General features: G+C 40.3%; 1 protein-coding gene across 5 annotated transcripts in view; it reads right to left on the bottom strand.

The window, feature by feature from the left end:
* Positions 1-19,725, bottom strand: part of LOC6617101 (aminopeptidase N) — a 28,869-nt gene that overhangs the window by 7,189 nt on the left and 1,955 nt on the right. Inside the window, exons 3-5 of one of the 5 annotated variants that reach the window (XM_032720454.1) lie at positions 12,327-12,968; positions 11,233-11,268; positions 1,708-2,028 (exon numbers count right to left, since the gene is read on the bottom strand). In XM_032720454.1, coding sequence (XP_032576345.1) covers positions 1,708-2,028; positions 11,233-11,268; positions 12,327-12,351 — 382 coding nt within the window. In that variant the 5' untranslated portion in view covers positions 12,352-12,968. Of the gene's footprint in view, positions 1-1,707; positions 2,029-11,232; positions 11,269-12,326; positions 12,988-19,725 lie in introns of all 5 variants that reach the window. The other 4 variants (XM_032720455.1, XM_032720456.1, XM_002041392.2 and 1 more) reach the window with 4 other exon arrangements.

The following is a 19,725-nucleotide window of genomic DNA, read 5'->3' as shown; positions in this document are numbered from 1 at the left end:
CTTTGGAAAACACAGAATGTTAGCGGGCCATTTAGCGAAGTGTCGAGAACGACATGTGAAAAGCAATCCCCCTCCCCCCTCGTTTTCCAGCCACCCCGCTGAGTTGCTGGCCTAAACCGATCGTTAAACTCGCTCTTTATGGCGAAAAATGAACTCAAGTGAAAATTAATGTTTAGCTCATTATAAGGGCCAAAACAGTCCGTAGAACAAACTAAGAAGTACCAAACTTGTTGGACCTGCGCCAAAACGCATAGAACAGTGGCGACCAAAAGTATGCAAACACTTGACTAAAGTAATTTAGTAATTTCTGCAGAAAGGGGTTTATTTTGAATAAACAGAGTAGTTTAACTCAATTTAAGATGACTAAGAGCTCCACCACTTTCTTGGACGGAAAACTGCGTTTTTCCTGGTACTCTTATCTAAAAACCTTGCGCTAAAAATACATAAGTGCGTGATCATCAGATAAGCAGAAAACCGTGATCGTGATAAGCAGAAATGCCAACGCTCGCGGAAGTAGATAAAAAATAAAAAACAAGTGGAAAAAAGCTGGCGAGGAGCTTATCAGATGGCATGATGTGGGCACACTTTCCGCACTCACTGTGTCAACGGGAACGGGAGCAGAAATAGAAGCACGTGCTGCGAATTTTCAATTACCACTGCCCGATTACCATTACCAATTTCTCGCTGGCCTTCAACGATGGAGGAGGAGGAGGAGGAGGAGGCCTCAAACTTTTTATGATGTGTGCGCATGGCACTTTTATAGGAAAGGCATCGGTATGTCAGTGAACCATCGGCAGTCTGTTTTAATCAAATTTCACTCAGATACAGCGACCGTGTTTCGTGGAAAGGTTGCGGTAACTTTCTAACATGCACTCTCATCGATTTTCCACCTTTTTCCCTCCTGTTGCAATGTATCTGCAGTTCAACTCGGTGGGAGGTTGGGGGGTTTCCAACATCTGCTCCCCATTACCGGCATTCTCCGGCTTTGATCTTCGACCACGGTGGTGCGTTGGAATTTATGTGGTGCAGCCGAAAATAAAAAAACACCAACTGCACCACCTGCAGCTGCAAGCTGATTGAAAGGGGGCACACTCGTGTGCCACTGATAAATCAGTTGTCAAGTAGCATAGCTCAGTGATAGCAGCGCCCTGAAAGCTTTTCCGACTTTTCCATTTAGCCCAAATTTATTGTTTGTTTGCCTCTGCTCCTCCGCCGAGTGGGAGGTGGAACCAAATCTGATTCTGATGAACACATGATGAACCACAATTTCCGTTGTTACTTCATTAGCACCGCAGCATGCCCCACCCGAATGCCGATTTAATATGCACAAGTCGAAGTTTAAGTAGCGTCAACATATTCAAATCAAGCCGTTTTCCCGCCTTTTGTTCAATGCGGTGAAATTGTGTGGGCCGCAAGCGTGAGGCGCCACCAAAAAATGGGAACGCCCACCGGCGACATTTTGGGGCAACGCGAACGCGTAAAGTTTAACGAACATGGTTAATGAAAATGCTAATTCGCTTTGATTAAAAGTCGGGTTCTTCGGACTAAAAATGGTGCGATATCTATAAAGTTGCCTTAATTTCTACAAGTCATTAGGCTTGTTTTTATACAAGTTATACAACACTACATCAGAGTGTAAAATTTGTACCTCTTTTTAATCTCTTTTACATCAGTATTAAAACAGTTCTTATAAATTTTGAAACATACCCAAAAATCTGTCCTTTGAAATGTAATCGAAATGGAAACGTTTTCGTATGTTTTTCGTATCGTCGAGCTTAAAGTTACGCAGTTTGGCAACGAGTCCTTGCCAAGGACCTTCGCCCGCGGCGGCAGAGGATGTGCTGGCCGATCCTGCCGCCAAAGGACCTGTTGGCGATGATAATGAAGCAGAAGCGGATGCGGATGCAGATGCGATTTTGGCTGATGTCGGAGTGCCGGCTGTTGATGTGGTGGTGGTTGTGGTGGGCGCGTAAATGGCAGATGCCATCAATGGCATTTGCAGTTTGGGATTGGTAAAGGATATGATGGCTGCGCTCGACGAGAAGGAGTAGAAGAAAAAACAGAGAGCAAGCTGAATTTGAAGCCAAATGAATTAGGAAAGCAATGTGCAATGATTGGATGTTTGATTTTTTATTAACTAAAAGATATGATGAGCGTGTGATTGATCAATGTGAGCGAAATGATGGGAAATAAACATGAAATGCGGGGTGGGAAATTAAAAGTAAAATTATTTAATGTACAGGGTATGTAGGTGCGGGTGAATTCGGTTTGTTGGCAATTAAATTGAACGGCATTTAATTAAATTGACGCCGCGTCTGTTGAGAGGGGGAAAATCGAAGCGGCAAATGAAAATGCGTTCAGTGGCACGTGTCGCTGCAGGGGGGCTGGTCCGATTTTTCATTCATTCAACCCCCCTCCGCCAATCGATTTTCCCCCGCTTTGTTGTTTGCCAGCGATGCGTGAGTGTAAATTACACAGAGGCGATTTGCCGATTGCCGGCGCCAAATGTTTCAAATATCGCTAAAAATACAAAACGCACATTTGCAGCACATTTGTTCTCTGCAATCTGCTGCGAGTGTGTGTGTGTCAGCACCTCGGTGTTATTCAACTTTGGCAGATCGGCAGCCACGTCTATAATTAACCATAAGGAAATTTGAATTCCCCCAAATGATTTTTGCACATTTATAGAATAACACGATGAACAATGGCACTCAAAAATCACTTCCGAGTAGTCCGTGTTTTGATGCCCACCAGATTGCAGTGGGTAAATAAACTGAGCTACTTAAATTTAATCACTTTTGAATTTAAATGCTTTGTAATAGCAAAGGAAAACACTTTAGTTGCATTTTAATTGATCTTTAAATTAGGAATTTTCTTCTGATATTAATCAATATTTCTCTGACACTCACAGCCCAATATAATTGCCATCTCAAAAAACCCTGAAAATGCCAGTTTGCGAACCTAATTTATAATATCTTTCAGCACTTTCTGTTCTCAACCATCAAAATCTGATGAGTTCACCATGCCGACGACGTCCAAGTTGAAAACCGCCAAATGAATGAATCATCGAATCAGTTGATCACTCAAACGAAACCAAATGCCCAGGCAACCAGGCAACCACCTATCCGAAATTCGGAACCCCCATACCATTTCCCATCGGTTAGTTTTATGATACACGTTCTGGTTTGCCTGCGTCGTTAAACGAAATCGAAAATGAACTTAGCTCATAAAACCTAAATGTGGCAACTGTTTGCATTTCGCACACATACACCAGATCGTTTTACTTTGCTTTTGTGGGTTCGAGTTACGCGTAGAGGATCGTAGAGGTGGTGGAGGGGGTACTACTCCATATCTTAATGACTCAATCATGCGTTAAATGCCAAAACATCACAAACACTTTGGAGCACATGTAGACGCTAACTAGAGTTCAATAGCAGCCATAACAAAAATTTCATTGCTCGACTTTGAACTTGGTGGGGAAGTGATTTGGCTAAATCGAAGAACATAAACGGTGTGGAACTTTATACAAACTTCTAGTTTTCTACACTAAGAATGTCATAAAAATTATAATTTTATCAGATTTATAATGGTACCATTTTCCTGGGAAATTCGATATGAGTCCGGAAATATTTAACAAAATAACTGCTACAACACTACTTATGTTGGGCAAGATCCAAAAACAATACATTCTTATCACAAAGCTGACATTTAATTGGAAAGAAATTGTCGCATTTACGTCATCAAACTGCCGTGGCAGCTTTTCTTCGCCTAACAAAAGTGATATCTTATCGGATTCATCGAAATCAGAGACAGCCAAACAAGCGTTTCTTCTTCCATTTTCTTCACTGTTATTTTCGTTAAATGTCCATGTTGGGGGGAGTTTCACACACACAATTCAATTGGATACGTTCGCCGTCTGTGTCATATTTAATGATAACCCATTTTCCCCAAAGGGGTACGAGGTATGTGGGTTATGTAAACAACTTCTGGTCATGCTTACAAGTGAGTTCCATTCAACTGGCCCCAGACAAAGATGCCCCAACTGCGATAGCCAGCGGCTGGTGCGTGGAATCCCTTTTCACGCTCTTCTCCTTCTTCTTTCATACGGAGGAGTTGGAGGTGCGAAACTGGGTTGATTCACTGCCTCTTAATGCCCGCCATGTGTCAGGAATCTGTTGGCGTCTTTTTTGCATATCCCTTTTACTTTAGTGACCCAGTTTTTGACGAGTTAAAGGAAATCTCCTGACACTTTCAGCATTAATTAACGCCGAGTGAAAACCAAAACACATGTTTGGCTTCGGGAGAAATGCTATATAGGTCACAAGGAACATGTGCAAGATCGAAGTTGACACAGCGATCTTATGTCACATACAAAGTCGCGTTAGACTTTTAATTGGCCCGCCACTTAAGTTGCTAAACAAAAGTACATTCGTTCGAAGTTTTATTTTTCTGTTTAATGGTTTTGCCGAGGCAGCCAAAATGTCTGGGCTTAACAATAACAAATATGTTGGCCGCCTCGCATTGTCAATTGCTGAATGTTTATAAAGGCTAGAGAGAGGGGGGAGTCAGCCAACTGATCGCATCGGCCACGAGTTTAGTGAACTCGGTGGCCAGAACGTGTCGAGGAACTCCAATGGAGCCCTGTTCTGGTGCTTTTATTTTCTCCCCCATTTCACCACATTTCGCATGGGTCTAATGAACCATTCCAGTCGATGATTCGTGGGTGCGGAAAAATTCTGCGGAAACGTCAGCATAACTCGTGGAACTCGGAATCGCTAATGTTGCATGCACAGCAGAGGTAATAAACCATTCATTTGTTGTCACATCAACGAACGGATTTTTGATCATCTCGTACTCATCGGGAAAACTCACAAAAGCCGCAATGTTTATTCGGGGCTTTTCCAACTTTGTGGGCTTTGTAGCTATGTTTACTTCTGGCCGAGCTTGACCCAATCCATTTGCTTTGATTTCCGCCGCTGCCAACTCGATTTCGTTGAATTGCACCGAGTTTTATTTCAAATGTGTTTTGTTTGAAAGAAAAGCAAATAAATGGAAAGTGAAACATGGCATTAGCATAACCCGCCTGAAAGCGCGATTTGTGTTTCTTTAATATTCAATATTTTCCAGTTGCAAAAGGGAAAACAAAAGCAGGCAACTAATGAAGTCGTCCAGACAATGCACTTAATTATGCGTCTTCGACTGGAAGCAGCTACCAGTTCCAGATGTGTTGGACCCCTTTGAGTCACATTTCCGGTGCAGAGCACCAAAGAAACTGAACACCAAAAAAAAACCAGTCGCTTTATTTGCAGTTACCCAACGGTAGCGAAAAGAGCTGGGGCAAGAATTAACAGCCAAGACGTAATTATAATTGTATATCACGGAGTTATTCTGACACACTTGAGGGATCCCCCCCCTCGATGAGAAAAGCTGCCCCCAACACATTGTATCCGCATGCGAGCGGATGAGATGGTGACATATCCAACAGAACTTGCCACCTTTGCACCCAAGAGGCACTGGAATCTCAAGTTCTCGAGATGCTCTGGAGTGGGTATGACAACATTTGGCATCCAAACAAGCCTTGAGATTTGGAATGTTTTCCCTCGGCTGTTTGGGCTGTGATTTATCAACGACTGCCGTTGACACCCTTACCCGTAGTGGGCGTGGCACCCGGCCATTCGCCATGCCACTTCATGCCCCAACAGACGTGCAACTCGAAATGCAATTCGCTTCAGTGCGGCAATTACCATACGATTACCATTACGCCCAAGCAAAACGAAGCATTTCGCATGCAACAATCAAGTGGCTGTGGAATACAAAGTAGAGGGTATCAAAAAAAAGCATAAAAGAAGAGGTAATTGCATTTTATAGTTGAGAATATGACAAATGTTTGTAACAACACGAAATGTGAATGAATTTTAAGATAGTTATCTAGTTTACCAAGTCGATACAAACGTGACTCACTTACGTTTGCTCAAAATTTACTTTTAAAATTACGCCCAAAGCACTTAAGCAGTTAATTCTAAATTCCAGTCATATACCTCGTCCAAAGTTTAGCGATCACTTTGTTACATTATGCCAGGCACAAACTTCCCCAGCTGAAAAAATGACAAATTAAAGCACTCAATTCGACACTTTGCCATGCAGTTTTCGAGTGCGGCTAATTTGTAAATTAAATTAGCGCTCATTCCCATTTGGCCAATGCGGACTATGACTATGACGCCACCGGGCAACAAAGCAGCCGTCAGTGTTTTTTAGACACTCATAAAAACTCGCACAGCCCAATTTTAATTAGCCGGCCAAACCACGAGATTCAAGATACAAAAGCTAAAAAGCCGCTCATGCAGCTCGTGGGTGAAGCTCCGCTGGAAAAAAAAAACACTTTGCATGTCCACGAAATGCCATAAAAAAGTGGACGATATAAAAGCAGTGGATTTCTACCTGGCGAGAATAACTTCTTCAGGTTGAATAAACTTCTAAACTGCCAAAAAAAAGGGTAAAAAAGCACTTCTCTGTTCAAATTGTCAGTGGCATAGGCTAAAATTTTTAATGAGGGGTCTTCATAGTAGCCCTTTCAAGTCACTTCACTGCCTTGAGTTCTAAAAAACAATTTCCTGTTTTAATTATCAACGACACGTAACCCAAGCGAATGTGGCAAAAAAATTACTTAATTTTTTACAATTTTCGCAATTGATAAGTAGCAATGTGGCGTTTTTCTACAAGTAGTTTTGATTGTTTTATGGCATGCAACAATTTTGATGAGTTTCTGATTTGACGACTAAATAAATTGGTTGGCGTTGTAAATTGCTTAAGCGTTTTACAATTTCTGGCATATTTGCGAGTCAACAGAAAATTATTCATTCATAAAAAATACATTTAAAAGTGAGAGAAAAAATGCTTAAATTTATGAAAGATTTTCTACGACCTTCTGGGCTTCAGTAATTTATTTTCTAATATTTCTAATATTTTATTTATGGCCAATTGTTTCTCCTATTTGAAGGCAGTTAGCATTTTGATTCTTATCGAAAGTGAATATCTCACTTGGACCCACCCACTTTCCATCAAAGTAGACACGCCCATTGTGGTTTTCCATATCAGATCATTAAGTAAATTGGCACGTAATTTCGTAATGTGCATAAACCATAGTTTTGTATAATTAAATAGTCACATCTTTTTTTTTTGTCCTTAATGGGCATTAAAGTGTCATCGTATATAACCAATCATTTGCTCGTTACACAAGCTTTTTGACATAAATATACCTAAGTTATTATTTACTTTCAGGAAATATTCGCATTTTAAATTATGGCTGCACACTGTAAACTTGACGTTTTGTTTTGTTATTTAGCTCTTGTTTTTTATGAAGCTCATTTAATCGGTAGCTATTTGGCTGTCAGCCAAATTATTTGGCTCTCGTTTTCAGCTGCCTGGTAGTGACATTGTCACGCCTTTTCGGTGAAAGTATTTTCGAAACATTCTGCTTATAATTGCCTGTCAGAAATGTGTACCTTAAGTTCCACATTAGCTCAGATCTAAGGAAATGCTGATCCGATATGAGTAAGGTTTCTGCGAAAAGCAGATACGTAAGTGGCTTTAGCCAAGTTCTTAAGATCTCGCATGTGGGTGCGTGGCTTATCCAGGCCCCTTTTGATCCATCAGATACACTCTCACTTTCGACATTGGATGGTGTTTGATTTATAGCTGTCATTTATCCGCTGCCACGAAAGGGGCAGCTAATTTAATTTTAATGAAGCCCGCAACACCTCAGAACAAACATTCGAAAATCCAGCATCTATATGCGATCTCCGCCCGAGGGCTTGTCAGTGTCCAATCGTCGAAACAGCCTACGCCACACAGCCCAAGGTTTGTTTTTTATTATTAAAAAAAAAATTATTAATTGCCAAGGGGATTTTTTCACATTTCCGTTTATTTTCTCGCTTTTTTTGCGCTAATTTAGAGCTGGCCTACGGATGCCAATTATGGGAATTTGGAGTAATCCAATTATGAGTTGTGTGTGGGTGGCAAATTCGAAGCTTGCTGCGATCCGACTACAGATGTATCTGCACTTAACTTCACCCACTGTCTGTGTATCTACACCCTGTCATTTATAGTGAACGATAAGAATCTGTTCCGCATTATGACAAACGTTCGTCTATGTCTTATATGCAGCTCAGGTGCCCAGGGGCACCACAATTTATCTGACTATTAAACGCCAATCTAGAGGGGCTTCAAATACGTGCCGGCTTTTGCAGACTGACGGATAGCATCTTGCGCCTTCAACGCCGTTTACTTTGATGCAAATCCAACTCTTTCAATCCCCAGTGACGGTGGCTAAGTCACGAGCTGCCCCTGGTCTTTTGTGTTGGCCATTTTGGCTAATTTCGTTCGAGAATGTTGGTGAAAAACCAAGCAACACAATTTTGCATGCCATGAGCGAGCTTGAAATCTACACCGAAAATCACTTAGCCCCATTTAGTTAGGCAGACCATTAAAATAAATTATTTAATATTATTATTGCCAATAAAGCGGCTAAATAATGTGGCTGAAAAATGCTTAAGATTTGACAGGCAGTTAGTCTTAGGCAAGATAAAATCGACAGCAAATGAATGGCCCGACTTGTTCTTAGACCGCGAAATTGGCAGTGATTTACTCGGCAGACGAATAGCTCAAAGTGACTTCCTATTTCGGGAGATATTTGGCCAAAGTCTGATGACTACTTCTCCACTTTCATATGCATGTGCTTCAAATTGGCAACATTGCCCCCAATGAAAATCATTAACATGGCTGCGCGCATGCGCACAAAACTCAGTTGCTGACTAATAAAATTTGCATATCCACATGAGCATAGTTTTCATTGCTCGGAATGAAATGAAACGCCTTAGATGAAATATGTCAACAGCAATTGGCGCTACTGCAAATTGATTTCAATTGTATGCACAAGAGCTGACGTCATTTCCACGACTGTTTTGCCGCTGCTGGTTGTTGGTCAAGTCGATAAATGTTCAGGGCCAAAACCGGCTAAGTGCACTGGGAAAAAAGCTAAGACTTGCTTTAATATACCTTAAATTTAAATATAATAGCAACAACTTGGTTTCAAATGAGTCATTGTGAGTGAGAAAGTACTGATGTATACGATATATACAAATATATTTTAGTTAGGCATATTATGTTTATTATGTAATATTTTGTCCGTGTTCAAAACCGGCGAGGCGCCAATGCAAATAAACACGGCGACTTGCGAAGAATTCCGTTGCAAGTCGAACGAGGAGCAGGCCAAAAACAATTTAAATGCAAATCACGTGTTCTTCTTAATGCAACCGATCAATTGGCCAGCGATTGTGGCCTGAACTTGGACCACAAATGGCGTTGGAGAATGCAATTTTCCAGTGGCCAATGAAAACTGACATTTCGAGGAAATGGGGACAGTAAAAGTAAATAATTCTCTATATAGAAAATTGTGCAGCGAAATGTGTCACTCAAAAAACAATTGATTGTACAATTGATCGTAAGTATAAATCACATAGTGAATGGCCCATTCGAATTCCGACATTGAGCAACCTGAGATGCATTTTCCATGTCGTGTAATTGAACACCTTAAACGATTTAAAAAAGAAAAGTTTAATGCCCAAGCCAAGTTGTTTGACGGCAATTCAAATGTGTTGCTGGCCCACTTCAGATCTCTTTATATCTGTCATAAGTTGGAGGTGTTAGGCTTAACGCCTTCATTTCAGCTGCTTACCGAGCTTTATGCTAATTTTGATAGCTTATAAGGACTCATTATGTAAACAGTCTCATTCTTGGCAGCGCAATGCGCAAAAGGTGAAGTTGATGACCAAACAGGCAAGGGATTAAATATTATTACAGTCGAATTCCTAATACTCTTAATATGCTAACTAACTTTAGTAGTTCTGATAGTTGAAACACCTTGATAATTAGTATCTTTGGTGTTCGATTTCTGACCTATTTAATGATTAAATATTCATACCCTTTTTCCAGGGTATCTAAGCCAATATCCGGTGGTGCTCATAAACATTGGGGCATTGGCATTTGTCATGCTGTCGTCATCGTTGGGCTTTTATTTATGTTCTTACATATAAAATGTATAGTCCACAGACCGCGCAAGGTCACAAGGTGAGTTTGAAAGCGAACCGAGCATGACTAATTTAGTGTTTGATTTACAGCATAATTTCTTTTGTTTACAGCATGTTTCCAATGTCATAAACGCTGATGGCAAACATAGTTTAATTACAATTTAATGGCGCACTCAGATGTCTTCATTAAACCATTTGCGCAGCTGTAAAGTGTGTTTGTGTACCGAATTCAAGAGCAAATAAATACATATAAATTTCGACTGCCATCAGCAATTCCTGTGAACTCGATAAACAAAAAAGCTAATCTGTTTTTTTTTTTTTTTGGAGGCGGAGTAGAGCGACTTTGGCCAGACAAACGATCCTAAGAAGATATATGAGATTTTATGCTGGCCCAAAGAATCGAATTCCAGGAATAAAGTTTTGGCATTCACAAAACCGGCAATTTATTGTCGTTTTATTTCGCTTGCAGTCCTTAAAAAACCGAGATGACATCATAAGCCCCTTTCGAAAACAATTTTCAAACCACATTTGACGCCACGTACTTGAAGACGCCGCTCGAGGAACTGCAAAAAACCGATAATTTATGACAGTTTTTGCCTTCTCCCAAATGAATATTAATTGAAATCGCCCAGCATCCGCTTGAAATTGAAAGACAGCCAGTCAGTTTGGCCTTTTGTGGAACATTCAGTTGTCAGCGGACAGACTACTTTACGTTTCCTTTTTTTTTACAATATAGATAGATAACTTTTAGATATAGAATATTCCTAGAATCAAATATGATGGGCATGACCAATTGGGTGTGTGATTTACATTCGCTAATCCGCTTATGTAAATAAAACACAGCAAAAATAGCATGCGACATTGGCAGTTGTGGCGTCACAAGATTTAAGATACATATGTATATAGTGTCAGCGGCCGATTGAGATGGATCTACAATGCGATGCCCTACGAAAATGGGGGATTCACTGGTGGGCAGAACGGGTTTCAGTGCTGAATTCCAGCCATATCTCAGACTATAATTGGGCGTCATCAAAGTGGCTGGCCCTCCTCCTCCCATTCAAATGGCAATCCAGTTTCCCCACCTCGCAGACCCATAATTATGCGTGTGTAGAACAAGTGATTATATATGAAAGATCTTTCAATTTACCTGGACTTTCCACGCCCATTATGGCGTCAGAATCCTCTGCAGCAGGTATTTGAAAGAATTCGTTGATTTTTGGATTAGTGAGATGCGCTGTGACTCAGTCAGGTAACGTAATTGTCTATTTCTATTAGCCAAAGTGTTTGCCAAAAAATAAAAGAACAAATATTGCAAATCTAGATGTATTGCCTCAGTGCTCTGACTAATGGTGAGTGAAGTGTCTGTTTGAATAATTTGCATTTGCATTCGCATTGCATTGCAGAATTCGGTGTCACTGTGCAGATCTCATCGTTCTTTTGAGATTTTCGAAAATTCGAATTCAAAGTCAAACATCTGTCGGTGTTTTGCTGAATGGAATGCTGCATTGTGCGGGAAATATTTTTAGTTATTATAGGTGAGCTTATCGCATAGAAACCACAAAATGAATAAATACTCGTATTTATTGTCGAAAACGGCCATGATGTAAGTGTCTATATGGCGTCTATATCCTATATACTATATACTATATATCCTATATGCACTGGTGGGCGGCTATGAATAATTAGCTGATGAAATAAACATTTCCCAGTAATTAACTTTACTTGGTTTTTGAATAAATCATGCAAATGTACAGAAGCCAGACGAATTATTTCTTTTTCAAAAAAACTATATAATTTTTATGTTCAATTTTATCGAAATAAATAAGCCAAGAATTCAGAGCTTGAATAATAAATATCTTTTTATATATGTCAACTAATTTAAGCGATTTTAAAGCATAATTAAAAGGCAGAAGCTGTTTCTGCCAAAAAAAGTATATATATTCTAGTCTAGTCTTTCATAATAACCAAAAATGATAAATGTAGTTTAATACAGAACCAATTTCTCAATACTTCTGTAATCTTCGAAATAGCTTAGAAGGTAATTTGCATGGGATTTCATTTACACTCCAAACCATTAAGCGTTCAAAGAATTGAGAAGAAACTGGCCTAATGAAATTCAATAAATCTCGAAGGAATCGATAGCATTTCAAACTCAAAATGAGAATTGCAACGAGCAAAGGCATTCTGGAGCATCGCATGGCACCCACTTGAATCCACGGACTTGATTTGATTGCAACTCACCTTCGTTGACGTAACCGCCCTCCATGGTGCCAAAGGTGTACACCTCGCTCCGGTTGCGATTGCCTCTGGGCTGGAACACTTTTTGGCCGCGACCTACGTCTATGTGGAGTCAGAAGTCCAGAAAGTGGTATGGGGTTGGATGAGGAGTGATTATGACCCAAGCGATCTGGCCAATGCACTCCACACACCTCGAATGGCTACGAATCCAGATATCTGTGTTGCAATGCGTGCGCAGTGCTTTTCGTTCCGCGTTCTTCGATTCTTATTTATTTTTGTGCCGAGTATTCGTTTGTCTGGCTATTTATTACAATTTATCCACAGATTGCGGCACCAGCAGCAGTGCTCTTCAAATATTGCAGGCCTGGCCTCAAAGATCTATGGCGTGCAAGTGGCCGGGCATCGTGTGGATCGGATCTCGGCTGGATGTATGCAGTGTATACAAACAGTCTAGTCCCACTGTCCCACCAAGTGCGGAAATGTGCTCCGCGAGCAATCTATCTGCGCCAGTTGGATCGGCGAGCTGCAACTTCAGCTGCGGCTCCAGTCAACAGATTTCACCAGAATTTGCATGGGTCCACGGCGGTATTGTCCTCGCTTTTTGGGGCTTGGCCTCTTCCTAGTAGCGATGTTGTCTTCTTTGGCCTGAAAAGAGTTTGGGATACTATCAAACATGAAAATAAGTTAATGTTCTCCATCAAATTGACCAAAGATAAATGGTGACCTCGCATTTGTCGGGGGTCAAAGTCAGTAAATCACAGCGCATAAATGCAATCTCTGGGGCGTGGAGTCAAGACCTTTGACTTGACCCCATCAGTGGGAAATTCGCCTTGACATTCGCTCTATATGGCACTGGAAAATATTTGATTAATCAGCTCTGTCCTCTAAAAATAGCAACCAAAATCGTGGCGTCTTGGAATATTTAGCTCCTTCATTTCCGTTTCGCTTTTCGCTCAATTACCCTTCCCCTTCGAATTTTTCACGCATCTGCATGGTTGGCGCCCACGCATTTGCGGATTTACTATTGCTTTTATTTGTTCGTTGTTTGCTTAAAAAATCTTTCAGCACATGATATTTGTTGACAAGTACACAGGGAAAAAAAGAACCTGAATGATAATTGGATTGGTAGTAAAATAATATTACAATCCACCGATATCATAGTACCTTCAATTATAGATTCAATTAAGATATCTATCTTTTTAAAGACATAGATAGATAGATAGATTTTTTTATAGTTTTTTAATCACTTGGTGAAGTTAAACACTTTCTGTAAAAAATCTCGAACAATTCATGATGTCACTTGGTCAATGTTTGTGCCGTAAATTGAAAACTAATTTATAATGCAAATACGAGCAGCGAAAAGTCGATAAAACCGAAGGAAAACCAAATTTGTTTATCGAAAACCTGAATGCAATCGCTTGATTTTTTTGTTTGTGATCGTGTGTATATTTTGACAATGATTAAGCGGCAAGTTCAATGTCAGAAAAGCAAAGCGAAGCGAAGCCCAAAAGCGGAGACCCAAAAACCAGTATTGAATATCGGCGGAATCATACGTGTTTGGTTTATCCAGACGAAATCGGAAACAAACTGCAAAAAAAAGGCAAACAACTGAATGGAGACTGAAGTCGAAGAACCGCACCCGATAAAACTTCGCCACGAACTGCAGAGGAACGCGACTCCAAGATACAAAATGAAAAAAGGAGGAAAACAATCAAAATACTTTACCAAAAACAGAAACGAAAGATATTAAGTAATAAAAAAAATAAATGGAGGGACAAACAGACAACGAAGGGCCATCAAGTGAAATGGTCTTCAATGGATTCACACTTGACATTCATTCGATTGGGCGCCAAGAACACAAGAACCGAACCGACTCATTCTAGTGCCAAAAAAAGACGAGCTCGTCGTAAACTTTCAATTTTTGGACCGACTCGCTGGGCGATCAATTTTATCGGCGGAACGAATTTTAATTGAAGCCACAGACCGCAGAGGGAAAAGCGGGGATTCTGAGTGATTACACGAATACTCGTACCATTTCGAGTGTCTGTGCGTCCATCTCTAACAAGTCGCATAATTAAACTGGCATTTGATTAATAATCATTGAACCCGCGGATGACCCGCACTTCCCACTGCTAGATATTTTGTGGTTTGTTGGAACAATTAGCGCTTACATTACGCACTTTAGATCGACATTTATTGGGTTAAATCTGAGTGTGCAGCCTTCGACGGCCCTTACACAAAGGCAAAATTGGAAAAGTGCTTCAATTGATGTTCAATAATTTTATTGCTTAACGAGTGTAAATATTGAACGCAAAGGACACTCGTTCTACACTCGCTACGGGCGCCATCAATAACGAGTGGAGTGTCGAGTTAATTGCCAGCACACAACTTGGTAATTATGTAATTGTCATGGCCTTGTCTTGGGTTATTCATGGGTTATTCATCGCTGATTCCCCCTGCCTTTTCACTTGTCGTGTGACAATGACAAGGGTTTTGGGTCTTGTAAATGTAGCATTGACCCGAGGTCAGAAGTGCGACAGCCAAATCTGCACAAATTTCGGTACCAATTAGCGACTTCGCACTGGCTCCGCTTCTAATGACTTAATAGTTTCCCAGAAGTCAGCTTTAATAACCATAAACATTAGTATGCATAAATTGTTTAGTTCTTCTGCCGCACAGTCGAAAAATATACATTTTGTGGCTACTGTCAATTGTTTCCATGGCAGGTTAGCAAATTGCGAATTAGCAATGCAAATTATTGCTCATGTCAGGCATGAGCACTTAATAATTTATCTGTCTTTATGGCATACGAAATACGAAATAACCATTCTGTCAGTATTATTATTACAGAGCGTTACAAACGCCCACAATTTTGCGGGGGCAACACGGCCAGTGCAATACTACGTATACGTAAGCGCTGATGACTGATCATTAGGTTCAACTTTGGGTAGACTAAAAAAAAAAACCAATTAAGTGAGACCGCAAGCCAAACAATACAGCAAAAAACCCATGGGGATATGGCGAATTAATAGCACTTTTTGCTTGGTTTTCGTTTTGCCTTACGACGACGTCATTGTTGTCACTTTTTGCCGCGGCTTCTGGCCGAATAATATAAATAAGCAATTTACTCACAGCTCAGAAAACAACAACAATGGTCCAGAATTTATTTTCGTTTCGCTTTTGTCAGGCGAATATATTCATAGATATTATTGAAAGTAAATAACGAAACTGGGTCAGCGCCAGCATCCCACAGTGCAGCCTTAGAGAAATACTTCACCGCACAGATCAATCATATTTTGTGGGTAAAAACAAAAAAAAACAGCAACTAGAAAGGCGCCAATTGCTAATAAGCCATTCCGGCGCACGTGTCGTATGCGTAATATGAGCAATCGTTTTACGAGCCTCCATTAAAATGTAAGTTCGTTCAACGCACCCTCTGAACAAAACTATCAGCTAAGAACGAAAATATTAATTATTTGAAAGATTAACCATGTGCCATAAGTGAACTGTAAGTACTTCCAAGAAAATTAACTGAAAACGTGCTGAAAATTAGCTAATTTGGCCTGCAAAGTAATCGTAGAAAATCGATGATGGGACTTGTCTATTTGCTGTCAAAAGCAACAAAATTTTTTGATGATTATAAGAATTGTAAAGAAATATTTAATCTGCACACTAAATATAATCATTTTTAGTCTATACTGTTTCTGAGCTAAGCAAATTCCAGGGTACTCAATAATTCGATTAACGCTTAGGATTCCTTAGTCGCTAAGCCGAAACTATGCGGAATGGCATTTTAATTGAACAGACACTTGCACATTTTTGGTCATTGAAATTAACCAATAAACATTTTTAGCACTTTGCTGAATTTGGCTAAGGTGTTGTATTTCCCGCATATGCTGGCCATAGAATGCGGATCTACAAAATAGCGCGTTTATTTGTTCAGAATTATGGTTTGATTCGGCCAATTTCAAATAGCTGCCTTAGTTTCGCTCGACTTTTCCGCGTCTACGTTTACTTTGGCTGTCTATTTTTATAGGTGATCCGATGAGTGGCCACTGGGCGAGCAACCTGCCATTGCTACTATCGAAGGAGCCGTAAATCATCCGAACTTGTATCCGTATCCATATCTATTCAACTACACTTGCTATGCGAACGTGGAGCTCTTTTCGGCTCACCGTTGCCGGCGAATGAAGCGTGCGCTCCAATTTCGTGTTCATCGAGCGGGGGAACTGCCGTCTAAAGTCTCGGTGACATTCATCGTTGTCACTTGTGTGCTGTGGTTACTCGGGGGTGGCAGTGGGTTAATGCCTCCAGCTGGACAATAGCCGTCTATTTTTTTTCGGCTCTATTTGTGGAGCCCAGTGACGTAAGCCCAGTACCGTTTCAAGGTTATTGGGGCTTTCGGTCTCCAAGTCCATCAACTGGCATGAGTTGCACTCGATGTTGATGTTGCCGCTTCGAATGAACACGAAAATGAGTGGGCTAATTACAGACCGGCCATCTCAATGATTACTCATGTTTATCATGTTTAGTGTCTTAACTAATATCTTAGATTACATTTAAGATCATATTTACATATTCAATGAAATTTACTTTCTTGATAGCTGGTAAGCTAACCATGAGCTCACTTCCTCTTATTGCTATCTTTTGGCCATATCCACAACAACATTTACATGAGACTAACAAAAATATTTAGTTAACGTAAGTCACTGCATATAGTGTTCCTATTAATTGTACATTCTTGAAAGTCACTTAGCGTATATGAGTTAATTTTCGCAAAGTACATTTCCCTTGCTATCTCGGCTTAAACAATTACATGAGATTACAAAAATATTTAATCAACGTGATAAAATTAAAAGCACACAATCTAATAAATTGCGATGTCTCCATAAAGATAGTGTCGCACTCCAAAGTTGATGTCATGGCTGTAAAATGTAAAGGTGTAAGTTTCGCTTTTCTCCACCAACTCCAGCGAATTCTGGCCTGCTATCTTGAGGCGGAAAACTCCGGCTTTCCATCTGCATGGCGTGACCAGGCGATGGAAAATGGAAAAACACACCCACAATTGCAACGCAACCTCCCACCCAGAAACACTGTGTCATAATTCCATGGCACGCATAAAAATTTAACGCCATTGCATGTTGGCAGTTGAGCTTATGACCCCTCATCCATTTGATGGATTTAACTACAGTATGTATATGATGGTCGATCTGATGGCAACTTGGTGCACTTTTCGGGGAAATCCCCTTTCCCCCTTTCTGTTGTTTTTTGTGTCAAATTAGTTACGCCCTGGGTGCTGCAGGTGGTTGTTGCTACCAAGTCAAATGTAAATGTCAAATGCTTGTGACAGCCCAAGTTGTCAGTTGAGTCAGTGCTGGTAATGAGAAAAGTGCCGCCTCATTCATGATTAGGTGAATATTTTCGTAACACTGGCTTCCTCACCTTCTGTGTTATTTTATTTAAACAAAGTGTTGTTTGGCCAAAGTAAAAGTTACTCCATTTTTATAGCACAATTATATACAAATAATACATCAAATGAATGAATGAATGAATTTTCGTTTAGTGCACATATATTTTTGTAACTCTGAGCCCTTCCCATTCAAACCCCCATTCATCTTCATTCACTTGGCTGCCCTCGCCATTTGCTTTTGATCTTTTGTTTTGTCATCTGTCAAATGCACTTGCTGACGTCACCGAACTATTAATATTCATAACGCTCGGCCCAAGTCAAAGGCAATTGGGCAGGAAAGTTATCAGGCCGCCGCCTTCCTTATCAATCATGTGAGGCCCATGAATGAATGAAATTTTGCGCTCACATATTCAGTATTCACTCTTATGCAGTCGGCTGTGCATATATTCATATATATTCAAATATATATATAGAGCTGATCTGCACACGTATAGCTTAATGGCAAACAAATGCTTTCTGTTTTCTGGTTCTTCAGGCAAACGACAAGGCATTTTAACGATATTCGTTGACCTTGAAGGTGGCAACAAAAATTTAAAATTTTTATGCCTTTTCTACGACAGCTGCTGTAGTTGTTGTTGTTCTTGTTGTTGCGTGCTCGTTTGATATTGCTTATAGAGTCTCGTGTGTGAATAATTTGTGAATAGAGGTGCGCGATAGTGAGAGTGAAAAATGTCGAGCTAGTTGGGAAATCTTGCCACGCCCACTTACACCCACCCGCCCACTAGAAATGAAATGGGTGGGCGAAAGAATTTCTCACCTCACTTTGCACTTGAAATAGTTTTGTTTGCTTTTCGGCTCTCGTTTTTCCATTTTCCATTTTAATGAGCATAGAAACAAACTGGTGCGCTGCCTCCTCTAATTGTTGTTATTTTCGTTGCAGCAGCGCCACAATTATCATTTGTTCTTATCAAATGACACATGAAACTAGCAACAATTTCCCAAAGGGGGCCCCAGCCTAGACAGAAATAAAAAATAAACATTACGCGTGAATTGTGCAATAAAAAAGCGTATCAACCGACGCAAGAAACCATTACATATTGCATTAAAAGGGCAGACCCGTTGGTGAACTGGAAACACAATCGAAAGTTTTTCATATGTTTGAGGTGATAAGAGATAAGAGGAAAGTTACAAAAAATGAAGTAGAATTATTATGCATTAAATAAACTAGGAAATTTGATTTAATTTAAGATATAGGACGTTTTTAAATGATAAAATACAAAGTATCTGTACTTTCTCTTGTAAGAAAATCGTAGAGAAGGGTATGATATAGACCAGACTTTCCCATCCTGCCCTTTCACTTCCCTTAAATCCCGACAAGGTGCGAAACCACAAAAAGGTAAGCCGAATCCAATTCACAGGGGGGAAAATCGACGGGAAACCACAAAACGCAGCAATCAACCAAAACTCCATGGGTGGCATGCATACATGGGTGAAAATATGGCCTGAAATTGAAGTGGAAAAAGCTGGGACGCCCTATATATGTATGTGCGGCAAATGCAATTATGCAAATGCAGCGCAAGAAGCCTTAGCGGTTAGAAATTAAATCACACAAGAATAACAATCAAGAAGGGGTTAAAAAATCATAAAAACGTTTAAATTGCCCAATTCAACTAAAATGAATTGAAAACACGCGCCAAAAGGGGCAGTAATGTGAAATCAATACCCGAAAATTTTGAAGGGTAGATTCCTAAAGGGGTAGAAGTATACGCCATATAGGGAACTTGATTCTTTTTCTGGTTTATTTCATAACTACCTGAGTGCGAAACCGAATCTGCAGCCGCCGATGAGCTCATGCCCAAATGAAAATCAAATAAACAGATAAGGGAACCCCTCGCATCAGAAATTACAATGGAGAGCGGATACAACTAGCCCCTTTTATGAGGTGTTCTTTTTTTTTCGTTTTTGGCGCACTCTTCAACATTGTGAGTCGCT

This window comes from Drosophila sechellia, chromosome 3R (assembly GCF_004382195.2).
Source record: "Drosophila sechellia strain sech25 chromosome 3R, ASM438219v1, whole genome shotgun sequence".
NCBI classification, from domain to species: Eukaryota; Metazoa; Arthropoda; class Insecta; order Diptera; family Drosophilidae; genus Drosophila; species Drosophila sechellia.
The sequence above is the reverse complement of the archived record's forward strand: the minus strand, read 5'-3'. Positions and strand labels throughout refer to the sequence as shown.